The sequence below is a fragment of the Triticum urartu genome, chromosome 2, assembly GCF_003073215.2.
Source record: "Triticum urartu cultivar G1812 chromosome 2, Tu2.1, whole genome shotgun sequence".
Taxonomy (NCBI): Eukaryota; Viridiplantae; Streptophyta; class Magnoliopsida; order Poales; family Poaceae; genus Triticum; species Triticum urartu.
Window position 1 is genome coordinate 717,755,669 of NC_053023.1, and position 21,550 is coordinate 717,777,218.

Consider the following 21,550-nt stretch of genomic DNA (forward strand, 5'->3'; position numbering starts at 1 on the left):
AATTTCACTTGGCATGCTGCGTCCATTTGATTCCACTTTTGCGATGCTGCTCACACCTACTACAGTACCATGTTAAGTCTGAAACCCATAATTCCTGCCCTGATACACCGAGTATATGTACTACTACATGAGATCTGGCCAGTTTCAGGAACAAAATCACACAGGAGACAGCAACCTTGTTAGTGTCAAGACATTCAGAACACAGGGATCAATCTAGCCCCCTAGCCAGATTCAGGAACAAATTCACACGGGAGACATCAGCCTTGTCGGTGTCAGGACATTCAGAACAAGAATCCTTCCTCAAAAGGATGCACATAATAGCATGCTACTCACAAATTAGCCACATCCAAGAGCAAACACAAGTTCATACACCTAAGGAACAGGGTAATGCTGGCCACAACGCTACAAAGCACACTAATACTTGTAATACATACACGGCATCCACACTCCATGGTTCTTCCTAAACCTGACAAGAAACACAGCTCAACAGGCAACCGATACACGCTTAATTTACACATGGAAATGGAATTTATCATGGATAGAGTTACCCTTGGTCTCTGTCAGCTAAGCACTCAGGACCACCTTTGGTTTGATTATGGCATCCCTCCTCCTTCCTGTCAGGATCCTCTTGAGCAAGTTGGGGTTCCCCTTCTGCTTGCTTGGGACAACGGCTAGTGATACGGCCTTGGCGGCGGCTTCTTTCTTGCAGCTTCCGCTCACAACGGAAGGCTTGGCGGGTGGAACCACCGGTGTTGGGTGAGAATAACACGATTCTGAATCGTCACCTCCCCCGTCGGCCGAAAATTTTCTTTCATGTGGTGGCCTTATTTCTGAGCATATAATCTCCTTGGTCTTCGGGGAGCTGAGGTCATCAAATCCCCCGTCGTCGACGGCTAGCATCTCATTCAGTGACTTGGACCGAGGTTTTCGCTCTGGACGAACCGAGGTGGCATCCTTTGGCGATGCAAGTGCTTTCAGTTGCTTTCCCAGGTTTAGGATTGTCTCCTGACACTCGATGAGCTTCTCTGATGCTGTCGAGATCTCCAGCTGCTGTGTGAACAAGGGGATTAAATGTCAACTTCAAAAACTTATTTACTGGTAAACTGCCAAATGAAGGTAATAACTCATGGACTAAAGAGCCCTTCAAAGCAGGGTGTACTCAAGAAACTAGTAAATTGATTGAATCGATCTGAAAACATGTTCAATTATTTCCAGTGGTTTCACAGCAAAGGCAGTTAGGATTGGTCATTTACCGTCATATAGGATCACAAATTTGTAATATACAAAGTGGGCATAAAATGGTGATATGTTATGTTACGTTATCAGAACAGAGCAAAAATGAAGCAAGAGTGTCATTTCAAATTTCCTTATTTCCTATTTAAAAAACTATTGCATTTGAGGTTGCATGCAATTCTGGTTGCTACAAGAATAGAATGAATGCTATATAGCTTCACAAAAGGAAAAATTGTATACATATTAGAGAAAGGACACCATCAATATGGAGCAAATTTCTTGCATAAGGCTGTAAATAAATATGTATTTTCTTTCTCCTAAAAAAAGAGCTAAGCTATCTTTAAAACCACAGAATTCAACAAATAATATAGCGTGGATCTTACCGCTTGTAGATTTTTATCTTTATTCCCAGAAACACATTTTGGGTCTTCTTCAGTAGAGTGACTGCTTCCCTGTAGATTGCCCTTGTTTACCTCAGAGTTAGCGATGGATTTGTGTTTGTCAAGTTCACTCACTGTTGATTTACCATCAACACCATGTGTTACCAGATTTCCTGTTTCTTTCAATGCATTAAGTTCTGCTCGCAAACTTGAAGATTTTACTTCCGGTGCATGGAAGAATGAGACTCCATTCCTTATACTGTCTGTGTCATTATCAGCTTTAAGTCCAATATCCATGGGGCTTGATTGAGAAACTAGTGACATCTGCACGCTGTTTGGAGTGCCGGGTTCATCTATGCCATTTGTGGCTTGGACTCCTATTTGTTTGGCTGCAACAGCTTCATGCACATCAGTGCTATCTAAATGCAAATGCTTTATGATAGTTTCCCTCATCTCTGATACATCTTGCAGTGAAAAGCAGTGGTTCAGTATCCAATCTAGTGTGAGGCTCACTTCAAGAACAAATCTTTCGACATCAGTATTCCCATACAGAAGCTCATTGCATACAACAATGAAGTGTCGCAGTACACATGTGAGTTCTGATGTTTTCCATAAGAATGCATGAGCGAAATAACCAGTTACCAGCGTAGATTGATCACCCATGTTGCCACCAGATTGCACAAGGTTGCTACTGTAATCTTTTGACGATCTCTGGATAACTCCCTCGACAAGTTCAATTAACTTCAGGAGTCCCTTCTCAGTCTTGTGCGGGTGAACTTGATTAGCTGTTTCACTGAGACCATCAACTGGAACCAGCTCTTTACCTGCTGATTCTGCTGCCTCTCTCTTTACATCATATGATTTTGAAGGCTTATCATCACATACCATCGCTAGCCTTTCTATTTCTTCAAAGTCATCCATGAAACTTAAGTCTGACATTCTTGTGCTCTTACAAGAAGGTGTAGTCAGCTTCCCCTTCTTGAAATGTTCAAGTTCAGAAATCAAGGCTGATGCCCATGAACCAGAACAGCTGACATTATCTTCATTGCGACCACCCTCGGAGATAGATGAAAGAGGATTTTCAACCACTGTAGGACTCCTTTTTGCCAGTTCTGTGGTAGCTCGATCACCTGATAAGTCTTCGAGTTGAGCTTCAACTTGGGAAAGTTTAGAGGTTGTGCGAGCAAGCATGGTACGGGAATGCTGAAGTTCACCATCCTTTCTAGAAAGAGATTCCTTCATGGCCTTATTTTCATCTTCCGTCACGTGTAGCCTTGCAAGCAATGAAGGACTTACATGTGATGCATTGGAAGTGTTCTGTGTCTGATCATATGAATTGAAGGATGGCGAAGAATTCAACTTTCCCGTCCTTATGTGTGTTGTACTGCTGCTCAGTGTTTCAACTTCACTTCTCATTCTAGCAACGGCAGCTGGTCCTGGTAGCCTTTTACGTACCATTGAGCGCAATCTCTTGCATTCTTCTTCTAGCTTAGTAATCTTCCTTACATTTTCAAGATGTTGTTTGTGTGAAGCATCAGCAGATTTGAGGTTACACTTCCTTTCCTCACTACGAATATCAAGTTGCTTCTGCAGCATGCAAACCTCATATCTAAGAGAAGAATTTGATCTCTCTGTTGACTCTAGTTTTACTGCAAGGTCCTTCAAGTCCGACTCTTTCACTGCATTTGATTCAGTTAGATCTAAGATGATTTTCTCTTTTGCTGAGAGGATTTCAGATAGTCTGCTGTACTCATCGTCCAAGCTAGCAATTATGTTCTCTTTCTCCGCGACATTTTGTTCTAGATTCCAAACTTTATCCTTCTCACAAGAAATTATTTGAGCAGTATCCTTTATCAACAACTCCCTCTCTTCCGCTGCAACATTTAGAGCCTCATCAAGCTGACAAATCCTTTGCTCAACCATGGCTTTCTGATGTAGAGTATCATCAAGTTCTGTCTTGATAGCTATAGCTTCAGCCTCTGCTTTCTCCCAGCCTGGATCATTCGTAGTCAAAAAGGGGTTGGTCAGAAAATAAATAGCCGACATATATGCATACGTGCATGTGGCATTTATACTTCTAGGATGAGATAAATCATATGTCCAACTACTTATGACCAGGAACTTGTACTGAAATGAGAGTGATGAATGGAGTGGTACCTAGTATGGCTTCTTCAGCTACTTTTGCTTGCTTGGATAAAATAGCATCCTTCTCGAAGCATTCAGCATGAGCAAATGAAAGTTGTTCATTTAAGCCTTGCAGTGATCTCTCTAGCCGTGCAATCTTCTCCTTGAGCATTTATGAGTTAATTAGCAAGTACTGAATAAACTTAAAAATTCTTAATGCGTAGAGCTGTAGATGATATACCTCCTGTTCCTTATCTGATATATTTGGTTTATTCTTTACTAAAACTGTCCTTTCTGATGCCTTCTTTCTCCAAAGCCATGTTTTATGGTCCATAGATAGATGCTCTCACTTTTTACCAGTAATCAACGATACACAAGATTCCCTGGAAATTAGAAGTAAATGCAACATTAGTGGTGCATATTTATATCAATTCATACAGTATAGGTGCTATTTGGGTAAAAGAATCAGAAATGTGTATCAATTCAACTTTGCAATCCTTTCGACAAATCAAGTAAACATCTCAGTATCATTTCGTTTCTACAAATCTGCAGTTCCGGTTACCTAATCCACTGGGCAGGATTAACAATTTCTACTTGTGCCAGCTGCAATGTCCTTCACTTTTGATGCAGATAGCGACACATAACTAAAAAAGCAACCACAGGGTATATTGAGGTGTTTGCTCAGTTCTATCCCCAGTGCACCCACCACTTGCTCCAAAAGGCTATATCGTTAGCCAAATGTACTATATTTCCTTCCAAAAGACAGATAATACAAAATTAGCCACCAGATGCTACCTTCTTCCAGAAACCAAGTGGGTGGCCGTCCACTAGCATTGCACCGATCCACAACTGTGAGAGCAACCCACCAGTGAAGCCATTTAACACTGATAGGTACATAGAACATCTATCTAATTAAGTAAGCCAATTACGCCGTCCCGGAAGTCAAAATTGGTAAAAGTATTGCAAGAATAGCATACAGAGAAAGAGAAGTGCCTCTCCTCTGTCCCAACAACATCACTAGTGGCACTGAGGAGTGCTTCTCCTCTGTCTCGACAGAATTACTGGTACTACACAACGCAGGCGCATCCATTGATAAGGATGGCGCCTAACGCAAGTACTCTTTTCGGCAACCACAACTCAGCCTTTTATAACCAATTAATGAAGCCGCTATGCAAACTGGGAATCAGGACCAAACTGACACTCTCTTTGTGCACCTCCTTCTGCAGATTGGCTACACCAAATCGAGGAGCCCCCAGACAAAGAGTAGAGAAGGGAAGAAGCCTCAAGCAAGCAGTGAAACCCCACTAGAAATACCCACACAAGAATCGAAGCAGGAGAGGAATCGGCGCAGCAAGCAGCTAGAAAACCTCTGCGCGTGCAAGCAACTAGCTATAATTAGCAAGTGCAGTGAAGCAGCGGAGCCAAACCCATCGCCATCGATCCCCCCGGTACCTCCAAACCACCATAACCCCCTAGCTAGCTCCGCTCCAGATAGATATCCCCATCGTTTTCCCAACCACCAAACATGGATTGAGAAACACATACCCAAAGGACAAGGGCGGCATGGATAGAGAGATTGCAAGAACACAAGGGATGGATGGTAGCGGTGAGCTGAGCTGAGAACTGACCTTCGTTCCAGTGAGTGAGTGGCAGTGGCTCTGCCGCCGCTTGCCGAGAAGGGACTGTTGTGCTGCTGGGTCACCTGTGACACTGTGGAGGCATCCTATGGTATGGAGGGAGGGAGGAAGGGGGTGGTGATGAGTCAGGTGACTGTGAGGACAAGGACACAAAGCTATCGTCTTCAGCTTTTTCTGTGGGGGCAGAGGCTGGGTGTCCCTAGCAAAAAGGAAAAGGGGTTCACGGCTGGGCCCTTGAGATGACAAAACTGCTACAGGATGACCAAAAAAGCTGCCTCATCAGAGATTGTAGAAAGATCGTCGTGAGGCCGTGATCGACGGTGGGTTTAAGTGTCGGCGGTGGCGGTGGATACATACCAGAGTTGCGTACGTGCGACGGCGTTCAGCTCTCCATTGATTATCTCGTTTGGGTCATGGTGTCGAGATTTGGTCCTAGCACATCTGTTTTTGTTACACTCCCACGCCGACTCTCAAACCGTACATCATATCCGTCCGTGGATCAATGGATCAGTCCACGGACATCGATACAGAAGCCAGTTATCTACCCGTGTCCGCATACATTTCATCACTAATTTAAATAAGGGAAACGTTTGCTACCGGTCGACCGGTCGCACCATTCGCTAGCCGCAGGCCCACCTTGTCACTTCGTATCGCTACATCTTTTTTCTCTTCCTCCCAAGCCTGCACTAGCCACAACAACGTCATGACTCGTCAGTTTTTGTTGCCCTGCTCCACGCCCAACCTCTTCCTCCATCATAGCACGTGAGCGGCTCTCCCATCCCTCTCTCTGAATTCGCACCCCCGTCTCTTCCCGCTGCCATGGCCGTCTTCAATCTTCTCTGATCCCAGCGATGGCCTCTGTGAGTCCCCGCCAACGAAGCAACAAAGGGGTGGCGCAACCATTCCCGAGCAGCACAATCCCTGCTACCACCAGCGTGCGATGCTACAATCAGCTCGCCTGATCCTACAGCCGGCGTAGGCCCCTGCTACAACTGGTGTGTCACCGCTGCTAGAGCTCTTCGAGGCCGGCATGGCGACGATCGACACCGAAAGTTGCAACCACCACTGCGCGGAGCTGCAATCGCGACGCCAAGAGTTGCAACTATCACCGCGGAAAGTTGCAACCACCGATGGGGGAAGTAGAATGCACAACCCGGCACTGCATTTTTGCTACAACCAACGGTGAGCCGGGTGTTGACTACGAGGGGGCGACGCGGCTCACCTTGCTGCTGCAACCATGGAGCGGTGAGCCGCAACGTCTTGCCATGATGGTGCTACGAGCGGAGTTGTCGGAGTCGGTGTGGTGACCTCAAGGTTCACAGAGGCTAGCAGGGGGCGGTACGACGCCGGTGCTGCGGCCAGCAGCGACTCGATGGAGAGGGGCTGCTTCCACCCCTTGTCGGAAGAGCTCGCACGTAATGGTAGGGGAGAAGGCATGGGGGCTTTTTTTCGTGGGGGCGTTGACTATTGGAGGTAGAAAATGATTCAGAGAAGGCCATAGAACGGCTGGGGGAGTCCACATCTAACGGTTGCCATGTGACAGGCCCAAATTTGGGCTCGTTGGCTGATGCTTAGTGGATGCCTTTAAATAAATCGGACGAATTACCTTCAAAAAAAACCGGACGCATTTCAGCAAACACGTTGAAACTGAAAACTAAAAAAAACTAGGATGCTAAGCGAGCATGCCCCTGACGGCATTAGCAAAGGTGTCGCTAAGCGACATTCTTCGCCGATTATGGTGAGCTCCCCATTAAGGTGTAGGAGGCGCCTCGTGGTCGTCTTCGCGATGGTGACAAACCGGTCGAGGACCCAGGCCACAACTAGGTTACAATTTGGCGAACACGGAGCGGCGGAAGGCTGGAGCGACATCGTTGGGGACGGCGGGTACTCCATAGTGGCGGTTGGCGGCGCGGTGACGCGAGACGGCGAAGGGCCGGCGAGATCGGTGGCGGCGAGTGGAAGTGGGAATGGAAGGGGCGGAAGTTTCCTTCATGCCAATGAGCAGGTAGGATAGAGAAACCAACAAAAAGAGGAGGGGAAACCGTAGATATGGCGGACGCGGGCTGGAATCTACAGAATCCCGTCCAAAAAATGTGCGAATGACCAAATATAACAGATCTATTCCGCGCCCAAAAATAGTCCAGATTCTCTATATTGACGGTTATTATAGCGGATTATAGCGGACGGGCTGTTTTAGCTGATTCGCTAGAGTTGCTCTTAGGGCATCTCCAACGGCAACCCGCAAAAACTCTCATGCATCCATCCGCGGACATGGATGCGGGAGGTCGATATCCAAACCGTAGTCGTATACATTCGGCTTTCCTGATTTTTTTCCTGAGTCCGCGCGATCAAGTAGCTGCATGCAAAGGGCACTGAAGATCAAGTAGCCGCATGCAGCACTAGTTTAAATTTAAAAAAGTTCAAATATTTACATCCCAACATTGTTGTCTCCTTTCTTGAGCTGCTCATGAGTTCGTCGATGCATTTGAATAAACTCCTCAAATGTGGTCGGATTCTGGTCCAGAAGTTGGATAGGATCACCCATGTTCTCAAATTCCAGAGCTGCGGCATCATCATCACCCTCATGCTCGACAATCATGTTATGCATGATCACACAACATGTAATCACCTCTCACAAGGTCTTCGGATCCCGTTGTTTTTGCAGATCCATGAACAACTGCAAAACATGCTTGAAGAACTCCAAATGCCCTCTCGACATCATTTCTAACTGCTTTTTATCTTTGGGCAAAGTGAGCCTTTTCTGGCCAACTGGGTTTGAGATGGTGCTGAAAAAGGTAATCCGTGGAGGATAGACACTATAAACCAGATAGTAGCCCATGTTATACTCATGTCCATTGACAATGTAGTGGCAAGGAGGAGCACAGTGATGTCATTGTGAGACCCGGGCATGCCAAAGAAAGCGTTTCAAATCCAAAGATCATGTGATGCAACTGCTTTAAGAATGATGGTGGGCTTCTTAATATGACCCTCATGTTGCCTTGTAAAGCCTTCAGGCAATTTTTCCATTTTCAATGCATGCAGTAAAGCGATGCAAGCAAACATGGCCACCCTCTTGCTTCTAAGATTGCCAGGAGCCTCTCGGTGTCTTCCACAGTTGGTTTTCTCAGGTATTGAGGTCAGAATACCTCAACCACGACAGTTGCAAACCTGACCATGGCATCTCCGCATGTGCTCTCAGACGTCCGTAGGTACTCGTCTCACGAATCAGCAGCCGGTCATATGCAAGCATCCAGAGTGTGGTTGTGCACTTCTGATAACCAAAGAAGCCAATCGTTCCCACGGCGTCCTTCAGGATGAAGTAGTCATCGTAGGAACCCATGTACAAACGATCCAAGACAGTCTTGCGCATCCAAAAATGGCGGCGAAAATGATGAGTGAATAGTGTATCGAGAGCACAGTAGTCGGCCATCAGTGTCAAATGCCCGCGCACCTTGTTACGGTTGAGCACTCGATGACCCTTGATCAAGCCCTTGAAATTGAGAACATGCTCCTCCGCATGCTCCGCGTCTTCAAGGACCGCCTGCATCATCTTCGTCTCATCGAAGTACTCCTCGTCCGACGAGCTGTTGGAGGACTCAACATACTACTCGTATATGTACTTCAAATCGGAATCCATTGTTACAAACAAGAAGGGACAACTGTTTTCAGCTCTAGTGATTCATCAAACAGTTGCAGGGCATGGTAGAGGATGGTACATGGCGGGACGGTCGAAGGACAGGGGGTTGAACGAAGACGGAGGAGAAGCAGGTGGGAGCCATGCTGGATCTCCGGAGGTGACGGAGACGCAGATTTCCGGCAGGGGTATGGCGTGGTGGCCGGTATGGTTGATCGGCGGCGATGACAAGAGAGAGAGAGAAGGAAGGACAGAAAATGAGGAGGATGAAGTCGCTGGGTCCGGGAAGGGGTTTTGGGTGGGCCTGGGGTGTCTGATTTGTACGTTTCACGTATCCTGACTCCCGCAAACCTCCCCCACTTTTATCTCCGTTTTGCGGGAGAAATCGCATCTGGCATTTGGACCGATACATATCACTGTTGGATGGCTTCTACGGTTCAAACAACATGGTTCAGACGGTTGAGGAAGGTTTACGGGTCCGCCTTGAAGATGTCCTTACTCCATGTATCCTCACAGGAAAGCCACAATGTTGTGTTAACCCAGAAAAAAAATTTGCGTTTAGTAGATTATACCACAAAAGATGTCGAATGAACTTACGGCCACACTGACATGATTTTACGAGCTATGGCGTCTCTTCATCAAGTGTAATTTTGGGGTGATTCACATAGTAGGAGTACTTAAAGTTTCAGATATAGGCTACGGACAGATATATTCCGGTGAAGTTAAGAGACCACTGAAAATAGGGGAATGCGGGGCACAATTTATTGTATGGTACCGCTGCTTTTACGATGGAAGCGTACAACCGAAGCGAGTACAAATGCCATCGGCGCATCAAATCCTTCTGTCGGCTTGTCTCGCGCACCGCCAGCTTGCCTATGGCCCCTCCCTCTTCAGTAATAATAACAAGCCTATCACGAATTCTTGAGTGAAACATCACGTGGATTTGCCATGTTGTTGGCATGCCGTCAAAATCTAGGATGAGGATAGCTTCTGAATTCTGATGGATCTTCTTCCTGTGGTGGATTTCTATGGGTTACTGCAATTTCATTTTCATTTTTACTGCAACTATCTCTTTTAGATCACTGCAACCAATAGAGCAGAGCAGAACTAGAACGGAAAGGAAGAGCATTCTCTTTTTACAGTGCCTACTAAAGCAGGGCAGCCAATGGGCCTAGCTGGTTTTGATCAGTCCGCCGAGGCAAAATTTCGTGTTTTGACCCTTTTGAAGAGGTTTTTGGAGATCTGACCCTCGTTTGCAAAAATTTTAGGATCTGACCCTTTTCCTACCGTAAAGGGGCATGGCGGTAGGGTATAACAACAAAGATAAATTCACTGGTTCTATCATGGCCCGCCCAAAGAATATTCTAAATTGGTCTGTTTGAAGTAGGAGGCAACACCGTGACGGAGAATACATCTCCAAGAAATATCTTCGTAATTCTTAATAATAGGAGTTGTTCTGCGATTGTTGGATCTATGATCCAAAGCATAGTACCTGTCTTGGTTGTCGAGTTTGGATAAAATTACAGGTAATTTCTAAAACAAAAAAAATTGACTATGATACCATTTTTTAGACACAGTTGACTATGATACCTTCGCCTACATGAGGCGTCCTGAAGTGCTGAAGTGGAACCATCTGCCTCGTTTTGGCAAGGTTCTATGCGCGGGTTTTTTCTGTGTTTTCTATATCGATTTTCAACGGCAACAATTTGATTTTAAATTTTAGGTTCTTTGCTTCTTCTTTCCTTAATTTTCTTTTTCTTATCTTTAGTTCTCATTTCAAAATACATGTAGCTTATTTTGAATACACATTCAGTATTTTTTTCATATACAACCCAAACATTTTTCAGATACCACATTTAATAAATGTTGAACATTATCCGAATACATGTTGAACATTTGTAAAGTGTCCACTGAACAATTAATAAATACACAGTGAACATTTTTAAACACACGCCAAACTTTTTTAAATAAATATCATGAATTTGTATCCAAACATGAAACATTTTGAAACTGTTCAACATTTTTTTAATGTTACGAACATCTTCAATACATTATGAACATTTTCTAAAAGTGCATGAAGAATTTTTAAATTTTACGAATTTTTAACAAATATTGCAAAACATATTTTTAAATAATATGAAAAATTTAATGTCATTAAAAACTTTTAAAATGGTACAAACATTTTTTATAAATTACGCAAAATTTTAAATTTCATGAACAAAGTATTAAACATGTGAACATTTTTAAAATGTCGCAAACATATTTGTTTAATGGAACCAAGATTTTTCAAATTGCAGGAACAAGGTTTTTATACAGTATTAATATTTTTAAATGCGCACTGAACGTTTTTGAGAATTTAGTTAATAATATTTGATAATAAAATAAAAAACATAACAAAATAACAAACGAAGGAGTGCGCTATTGGGCCAGCGCATCACTTGAGGTGAGGCCACACTCGATCTTGCGTGGAGCAAGATTTAGACGTGCCATAAGAAGCTAAGCTTGTTTACAATACTTCTCTCTCAAAACTTCTTTTTATAAGCACATTATAACATCACTAAACATGATGATTAACCTCCTAAAATCATTTCTTCAGTCGTTTCACCTTACATATCACTAGCTCGGGTGTTTACATTTTACAACACAAGGTGCCACAGATAAATAGTGAGGGTCTATTTGATTCGTAGGATTCTGAAAATGTCGGAATAGAAAAAGGCAAAGGATTCTGATGTCATGTTGATTAGTACTCTTCATGATTTTAGTTTGTTTGATTGCAAGAAAATGAAGGATTTTTTTTCAAAAGGTTTGATTGATTGCTCATTTTTTAGGGGATGTAGTATAAAGGAATCCTTAGAAAAATATCATGTAGAATTCAATATTATGAACATGGATGAAACAAAAAAATGTAGAAGATTCTAATCCATGAGAATCCTTAGAATCAAACAAGCCCTCAACGACAACTAGGATTTTTATCAAATTCTTATTTTCTTTATGTTTCTGTCTTCACAAAAGGTTAGTCTCCATTTACTGTTTTCCATCTGCTAGTGCTTCATTGGGTTTATTTTTCTTTCCTGGTGAAGCCATGTTTATAGAAGATAAAAATGATTAAAAGATTTGTATATGTCATCACATCTTCAAAGATTGACAGCATGACGACCTCACAACTCTGTAGGGACCATCTTTCAACTTAGATATAATCATGAAATTCATTAATTAAATAACTTTCTTGTAGATATATAGAAAGTAGAGCCGACAAGTTAGTAATGGGTCATAGTTATTAACAAGCAACATCAACAGAAACAACAACAAGAAAAACTAGGGTTTCTCTGCATGTTGAATTGATCTCTCCATGGATTTGATCCACTTTTTCCTTGTACTCATCGGTTGCCTTCTTGACATCCTATTGATGACAATGTCCTCATTGTTGTCATGTTGTCGCTCTGGTTCACCCAAGTATTGGCCCACACAACACTGCAGCCAATGTTTGAGATCGACCAAAGTCGAAACTCAAAATCCTAATAAAATCCTATGTTGAGTATCAACTACAACTAAGAAACACACAAGTTTGGGAACAAAGTTGCCTAATAAAACAAAGGCAAACAACAATATCACTCGTCACGCTTGACTCTGTTTACTGTTGATGCTAATCATTACCGCCATGATGACATAGTTGCCTCCATTGACACCTCAACAACGATCAAGACAAAATTGGTCATCTAAGGGCATGTACAATGCATAGCCTCAAGGTGATGCTTCGCATGCCATGTAGGATCGGATATGACATAAAGTAGGTTCGGGTAGGGAAGCGGAATCCTCTCCAGGAGGAGGGTGCTTGAAGAGAAAAAGTGTGGTCCGGTGACAAAAACTGAAAAGGTTAGAGTGAAAAGTAGAGATGCATGTGTACTAGAGTCTTTATTTTCTATTTCTTAATGAGGCCCACTAGTGGTAGGTTGCATTGGGGAGAAAAAATAAATGTAGGTGTCTCAAATTACTTTTTGTTATGGGGTATATGTATGCATATTCCACCATTGTACATGCCCTAATAGAACATGAGAGATTAGAGGTCATATACTAGGGCACATCTGTGTAACAAAACAACTAAAGTGATGCCATGTAAGCCAAAATTTCTGACAAAACTGGTGTTAAGGAGATCAATAATCCGGGCTGTTAGGTTGGGATGTGAATTTTACCAAACGACATGTTAGGAAAAAGTGTTGCAGTTCTAATAGTTCAATATGCGGGTCAAATAAAAATGTACAATTGTTAGTCGGATAAAAAGACATATCCTATTTGTGGCCCGCTGTGAAAAATAGAGGAGCACCGTGGCCACTAAAGATCATATGTGGATCATTTAGTTTTTCAAAAAAATCCTTTGTTTTCTTTTTTTACTTTTGTTTTCTCTTTTTAAATATTTTCCCTTTATGTTCTCTAATTAACTAAAAAAATCAGTTGTTCTCATTTTTTTTTACTTTGGGGTTACCTTTTGACTTTATTTATTCTTTACATTTTTCAAAATACATCAATATTTTTTTTAGGTACACGAACATATAACATATATTTTGACATGCATGAACACCACTTTAAATAAGTTGAACTCATTTTCATGCCATAAATATTATTTGAAATGCATGAATGTTTATTTTTGTATGCATGATTTCTTTTTAGAAACACCTTTAACTTCATTCATACTCGCGACCATTACAGACACGGTGCTTTGGAGCTACAGTCCAAGAAATTGCAAAGTTTTTTTTTAACATGGAAATTGCAGAGTAACTCGTACAATTAAGAATTACAATGAAGTCTCTTAGAGACATTTTCTCTGTAGTATCACTCTTTGTAAGATGAAAAACTACCAAGACTTGTGTAAAAATACTATAGTTGGATTGGAGCAGTGATACTACCACTTGTTCATCTGCCGATAAATGTTTCTGAAAGCCCATTGAGTCCCCCATCTAAAAGGATGGGAAGCCGTGAGCGATGAATGTACATGAGTCTAAGATGATTCCCTAGAAGTACATGTTGTCAAACTACAAAATCTTCACCATAACATCGATGAAAATTTTCAAGTCCAAAAAGAATCAAACTACAAGAGCAACATGACACATAGACTCATCAATTCCGAATAATCAGATCTGTGAGGACACATACCTATCTAGCTCAATCACACTGCCACAATGAACCAGAGTGAATTTATTCGTAAAACACCACGACTATCACTACATGTTGATGAAGACTACATTTCTTGAAGATCTGAGATCCCCGCACCTCTCCACGACAAGATGGCAGCCAGAGGCATGGGGATGATAAATTTCTCTCTGACGATGGCTAGAAAATGTATGAACATTACTTTCCAATGATACACACATTTTATGTTTGGGAAAAGTAAGAGATTGTTATTATGGAAATATATGAATATTTTCAACTATTAAACAAAATTTAAAATATTATGTTTCAGATAATATTTACATTTTGAGGTTTATCTCCTACTCCCTCCGTTTCAAAATAGATGACTCAACTTTGTACTGAACGTGGTAATGGGTCGTCGAATAAGTGAGCAACCCATAGTAAGTTACGTCGGTGAGTCCAAGAAGATACACAGGTTTGCACAAGTACTTAACTGGCCCAGCCGTCCAAGTCGCTTACTCGTGCGTGACAGGGAACCCTATTTGGCGCATAAGCTGCTAGTTAGCAACCGAGCGGGTAACTCCCCCTCTTTCCGGTTTTGAGACGTTTTTGAACCTTCCCAAAACAGGTTTCCTTTTTTTAGTGTTTTTCTTTCGGTTTTTCCAGCGTTTTCCATTTTATTTCTTTCCTTGTTGTCATTATCACATTTTTCTTTCTTTTTTATGTTCATTATTTTTTTAGCTTTCCTTATTTTATTATTTCCAACATTATAAATTTTTAAATCATGAATATTTTTTAATACGTGGACATTTTTTAGATTTGTGAACATTTTTTCTACAATTTTGTGAACATTTATATATTGTGAACATATTTTAAGTTTCAGACATTTTCCTATGTATCAGCATATTTTTTTGAAACTCGTGGATTTTTTGAATAGGAGAACATTTGTTGAAATTTAGAAACAATTTTTTTGTGACAAACAATCATTGAATGCATGAATATTCTTTTAATCGGTGAATGTGATTTTTCCTTCACAAACTTTTTCTTAATTTTGTAACCAATTTTGAAAAATTGATAAACATATTTTGAGTTCGCAAACATTTAAAAAATTAGAAACATTTCATTAGAAACTTATGTACATTTTTGACTTCCTGAAAATTTATTCCAAAATTATGAACATTTATTGAATATGCAAATATTTTGTAAAAATCATGAACTTTTTTATCCATGAATATTTTATGATTTATTGCACATTTTTCCCCCAAAATGAACATTTTTTAAAAATTTGGAACTTTTTGAAAACCTGAATGAGTTAAAAAAATAAAAACAATAAATAGAACAGAAAAAACAAAATGAATAAGACAGTGTGCCCCGTACATGGGTCCGCCCAAAAGTGCACGCGGGGCTTGTTCGCTAGCACCTAGCCCGCCAAATAGGAGGTCCCGTGCGTGACCACAATGGGCAACAAAGGGTGCGGGCCTTTTTCTCTGCTTTTACTATTTATCAGGTACCTAATTTTTTTTCATGCGTCACTCACCTTCTTTCTTCCTTCCTTCCTTCCAACCTCACCAGAGAAGAAGAAAACTCGCCGGAGAAGTCATTGCCCCACCATCTATCTTAGGGGGAGGCATTGCCCCATTATTTATCTTAGGGGTGGTGGGGTGCAGGAGATCGCCGGAGTTTTTCTCTATTGCGGCGGGGCTTAGAGGGATGGCCAGGGCGGCGGCCAGCAGCGGGGGAGGTCGAGGGGTGGGCGGGAAGGCAAGAGGTGCTTGGTAGTGCCCGCCGGCCACGGGTGGTGGAGGCCGGCGATTAGGGCGGGGCAAGCTGGGGGCCGCGGGAGGAGGGGGATCATGCCGAGGAAGAAGAACCGGAGAAAGAAGATAAACAATGGGGGCATGTCTCTATCTTTTTTTTCTCGTCTCAGGTGCGGGCGCCAAATGAAACCCTACGTGCAAGCGTGCACATTCCCGAAAGGAAAAACGTGCAAGCGTGTAATTTGTGCATCCCTAATTACGACCGGTGGATGCGCTTATTGTGGCGTCAGCGTCATAGCCTCATAGGTCACCCAGTGCACGTACGCCGCCTCCACCCGGCTCTCGGTTTCGAGAGAATTCCTTATTTAACACCGTGCTTAAATTTTATGCCTTATTTGACATCGACAAATAATTTCTTCCCTATATAACAACGAGTCTAAATTTTATGCCTTTTATGACACTTCTGCCCATTTTAAGTCTAAATGACACTTGAAAATACCATTTTGCCCCTCATATGGTATGTTTGTGCCCGCGTGCTATTCGATGATTTTTTTATCATCTTTACTAATAATTATTATATTATTATTTGTTGGATTTTCTTATGGAGCTCACATAATCTATTTTGATTGTCTAAGTTTTTTTAGTGCACGGTCTCCACGGAAAAATATATGTACGTGTAGATACATGATATAGTAGATGCATACAGTGGCGGAGCTAGACAAAAATGTTTGGGGGAGCCAAAGTACCAAAAATATCTGTAGTGAGCAACTGCTATTGAGAGAACAAATTAATAATTTGTATAGTCCAATTCAATCAACCACTAACTAACTATGAGAGAAAATTGTAGTGCTAACACAGAAAAATCCCAACCATATCAAATCACACGATGGAACAACAAACCGGGCGCTGGAGTCGTCGCCACCGGCCCAAACGCGGAGCTCCTCCTAACCTCCTCGCCTTCTCCTCAGCAAAGGCCGGACGAAGTCGAGGGCTCCAGGCTGTCCGTCGCGGCGTCGTCGGCTGGTTGAGTGAAGCACATCATTTGAGCTGGGTGGATGTCACTTACAAAATCAAGTACACAAATTCGTATGGGGGGTAGCCGGAGACGAGGGGTGGCTTGCCGGCCGGTCGACATCGGCGACCACTGTCCAGTGGCAAAGAGCCAAAGATGACTGTCTCAAGCGCGCCCTTGTTCCTCCCTCACGACCTTAGTGCACGCAGATCAGAGGCGATCTTCTCCTCGGCGCCCACATCGAGGCAGTGCGGCAGCTTGGTTCATGGATGGATCAGGCCAGCAGGCGATGGAGGCGAGCAACCGTACCCGAGCGACAAGTGCGGTTGAGGGAAAAAGAGTCGAAGCAACCGAGCCCTGAGCAAGTTCGTGCGCATGCGTGATAATACCAGAGGCTCGTGGCCTTCTACGTGTATGTGCATGGCCCATCTAAAAACTGCAGGGCAGGGCGATTACTACCTAGTAAAAAATTTGCACACCTAGTAAAAAAATTGCACTTTGGCTGGGGGGCCACGGCCCCCTCAACCTTGTACATAGCTCCGCCGTTAGATGCATACATTAGATGGTCTATCATTAGCTTTGTACGTGATGTATGGCAAAATTGCCCATGTACAATTGCACGCATGCATCGAAGGCCATGCACATGGCAGTAGCAGCATGTACATAGTTTATGACTCTAGCCGATGTACGCATACACTTTTAAATACCCATACGTCTGTGCTGCACGTACACAATACACATAACCACGTATGTATATTTGTTCGGGTATTTGTGTACCGGCTGCTGCGTGGATATATACATATTTAAATACCCACAGTAACCAGGCAAGCTAGCTCTACGTGCTCTTACAATGAGATCAATGAAATGCTTATTCGGGTATCATGTACCGGCTGTCGCGCGTACATGCGTGTTTGTGTGCTGCTGCTGCGTGGGTGTGTGTTGCTGCTCCGTGTGTGCTGCTGTGCACGTGTGATGCTGCATTGCTGCGTGCCTGCGTGCTACAGTGTGTGTGCGTGTGCGTATGTGCTACTGCCGATGCGTGTGTGTGCGCTATTTGCCCCATTGATGTTGTGTGTATGCTACTGCCTCACACACACATATATCATATGAGGGGCAAAATAGTCTTTTCATGTATCATTTAGGCTTAAAATGGACGAAAGTGTTATAAAGGGTATAAATTTTTAGATTCGTTATCAGATAGGAAAAAAAAATTCCCAGTGTTAAATAAGAAAACGAAATTTAAGAAATTTAAGATAGTATTAAATAAAGAATTGTTTCCTCGGTTTCGGTCCGTGCTGGAGTTGCAAGTTCGGCGCCGCCCAAGTCAATGCTTGCACGGCAGCAGACTCCTCTTCCAATACCGCTACCGAAAAAGTTCGGCCAGGACAATGTCAAGGACCTAAGCCTAACGTCTTGGCTTGGGTCGTGTCAAAGTTAATGTTTAGTTAGGAAGCGCGTACTAGAAAACAGTTGCCTGAAAACAACATTTCAGTCGATTTTTCCCTAAACGTACCGTTGGACAGCATTTCAGTATTCCTCCTCCGGCCAAACTTCTTTCTTCCTCCCCCTACCGCCGGCTGAACCGCCACAGTGTTCAAAGTAATTAACCAATTGCTCACTATATTAGAAAAACAAACCAACTGCTCATTAGAGCATCTTCAACAGCCGCGCTAAATAAGCACCGCGTCGTAAATTTTGTCATTCTAGCACGCGCGCAACCGATAGAGTGGCTCCAGCAGGCGCGCAATAACCGCGCGCGCGGTATATGGAGTTGGGCGCGCGGTCCGAATCGCCAACTCGTGCTGTGTATTTGGGGTGCCTGCTTCCGCCCGCGGGCACACACGAGCGCTCGCGCCGCACTCTCTCCTCCCCGCCACCATTGCCCCGCGCGTGCCGGCGCCGGCGAACTGGACCTGATGGATGCACGCGTCGGCACCCCGCTCACCCCATCCTACAGCCGCGACCCCTCCACCGCCGTCGCCGCCGCCGCCGCCGCAAACCCTAGCGCGGGGAGCGTTGGCCTCGCCTCCTCTAGTGTTTAAAGCAATTAACCAACTGCTCACTATATTCGCAAAAATAAATAAATAAAACAACTGCTCATTAGCACCACTGTCTCGGTAGAATCAGATCAGCTGGCAGCAGGGTTTTGATAAAAGCATCTGCAACAGACGCTTCAAAACTACTCCACGCGCTAAAACCCGTCCTTTTTGAACGCTGAAGACGCTCTAGCAGATGTTTTAAAACGGTGCGCGCGCAAAAAAATTAACGCACATGCTAAAAAGCGCTATCTCATATTGTAAATGTTGGGCGCCGGACCACACACGCTTCATAATCTGCACTTCATATTTTTTTGGACGTGCGTTTTTGGCATGTGAAAAATCAATGTTGTCGCGGCGCCCTAAAGTTGGCTGTAAAACTATTTCAGCGCTCGATAATATTTTCGCCTTTGCTGGATATGCTCTAAATGCGTGGCCCTCCAGTACAGTCAGCTGCCTGCAGATGTTTCGACCGATGCATCTAATCCACAATCCTTCCATCATTCACCGGATACTTCCAAGCCAGCTTAGGGTTCATCGATCACAGTCTCAGTAAACACAAAACAGGCACACATTTACACCGCACGTACTGCAGCAGGCCCCGGCCCTCGTCACCCTGCCTGCATCCGCTGCTCAATTAGGCTCAGGCTCGAGACCGTACCTCTGTCGGGCGACCTCGGCCCAAGCGCGCCCGCTAGCAACAGATTAACCACAGAGCTTTTAACCGGCCATCTCACACAACAGACCAACGCCAATCGGCCAACGCCATGCACGCACGTACGTACCCTGCCCCTGGGACCTGGGGTCGCCCACCCAGCTAGCTAGCTAGCGGGGGGTACTACGTACGGTGGGAGCCAAATTAACAAACAACGTTGGGTGATATCGATCGCGCGACATGGTCCAGCCGCGGCGCAGGCGTGGCGACGCGCGCCATTGATCGCCGGCCCGGTCGACCCCGCCCCACGGCCACGGGGCCTACGCCGTCGTGCACACAAGCCAGGGAGCCAGAGACGGTGTCTCCCGGCCATCTGCTGCATGGCTCGCTACGTAGCGCAGCGCAGGGCGGGCGCGTGCTCCTCTGCCTGTCTGTTGGCACCGCCAGAGCGGCGCCCCACCGGCAGGCCACCGGGCCACGGGCGGCATGGCAATGGCATAATTGGCATTGCCAGCAGAGCGGCCGGAGGGGACGAACGAGGCACGCACAGAGCCGATGGACTGACTGATGGAGAGCACGTACGCGTGGGCGTGCCGTCTGTGGCCTAGCTAGCTAGGTAGGGCGAGGGTGGTCGATGGTGTACGTGGTGGTGGCGTCCGTGCAGGCCGCGGCTCTCACGTCGCCATCCGGGCACTGGCGCCAGATTTGGACCGGCCGGGGCCAGGAAAAGGGAAGGGAAATAATGCGAGGCGGCTCGCAGTCCTCCCGCTGGGTGGCGCCGGGCGGGGGCGCGTCGGTGCCCACTTTCCCTTTCGGGAAGGTCGGGCTGGCCGTGAACAGGACCGACGAGCGGCTCCTCCAATCTACGTACACCCACAGCACAAAAGGGGTCGTCGACCATCGCCTATAGTAAGCTACTGCCTAGCTACATAGCCAGCCTAGCTAGGAGTAGCATGCATGCATGCTACCCTATCGGCTATGGCCATGGGTCGCTAGCAGGCCAAGGTGGGTAGGTGCGTCGGTCAGTGAGTAACGTCGCCGACGTACGTGCATGCATAGTGCTCCGTGGTGCCGGCATGCGCCCACCTTTGCGGTTTCCTTTTCCTTCGCCATGTAGCTTGTCGTAATTGGCCACGCCTATGTCCGTGCTCCCAGCCCACGGAACGCCCCAGAACCCAGGCAGAGCGAGTGGAAGGCTTGCTGCCTTGCTTGCTTGCTGGGAAAAGGGAGACGATCGTCTCTTCAGTCTTCTCGCTACATGCATGCATACATGCTTTGCACGCACCGGCCTTGTTCCATCGACCAGACCGGCCATGCGCCCGGTGGAGTATTTTCTGCCTCTTGTACGTACGGTTGCGGCTTTGCGTACGTACGTCGGATCGATGAACAAAGCATGCACGCTCGGGCCTACGCGCACGATGAGTTGCTCCACGCCACGGGTCGACAGGAACGTACTGCTAGGTCAGAGACGAAAGCCCTTTGGAGCACTGGCGGGCCAGTAGGTAGCCAGTGTCCCGTCGATCGATCGAGTGGTGGAAGCATCGATAACGCTGCTCGTGGCTGTTTCCTTTGGCCAGTCGGCCGGGAAAAGCCGATGGAATCCACAGTGCGCTGCGCATGCACTCTCGCGACAGCTAGCGCGCGCTCTCGCTCCAGATGCATGCATGCATGCATGCAACGACGGCCCGGGCACGCACGCACGCAGCCTGCGTTTTGACCATGCCACGTACTGGCACGGGGTAAGTTCGCTGCAGCAATTGTACGTACGTACTTTGTAGCCTTATTCTCACCCAGCTTCAAAGAGCGTGCATGCTCTGTCCGTCCGTGTCTGGGCGCGGAACGTGATGGACCATATTCGACAGGCGTGTGGGCCTAGGCTAGCCAAGATGAACATGAACTCCATTCCACCGGCCAACGGAGCTTCAAGCTTGCATGCCTGCAGGTCGACTCTAGAGGAT

General features: G+C 45.1%; 1 protein-coding gene across 5 annotated transcripts; it reads right to left on the reverse strand.

The window, feature by feature from the left end:
• Window positions 1–296: 296 nt before the first annotated feature.
• Window positions 297–5,539, reverse strand: LOC125540092 (filament-like plant protein 7). 5 transcript variants are annotated; one of them, XM_048703680.1, is made up of 5 exons: window positions 5,366–5,539; window positions 3,979–4,120; window positions 3,771–3,894; window positions 1,617–3,607; window positions 297–1,050 (listed from the first exon to the last, which is right to left on the reverse strand). In XM_048703680.1, the coding sequence occupies exons 2-5, from the start codon at window positions 4,069–4,071 to the stop codon at window positions 565–567; spliced, it is 2,694 nt and encodes an 897-aa protein (XP_048559637.1). In that variant the 5' UTR covers window positions 4,072–4,120; window positions 5,366–5,539; the 3' UTR covers window positions 297–564. The 5 variants fall into 5 exon arrangements, with proteins under 5 accessions (XP_048559637.1, XP_048559636.1, XP_048559635.1 ...); XM_048703679.1 differs by having other exon boundaries at window positions 3,771–3,897; XM_048703678.1 differs by having other exon boundaries at window positions 297–1,047; window positions 3,771–3,900.
• Window positions 5,540–21,550: the final 16,011 nt, after the last annotated feature.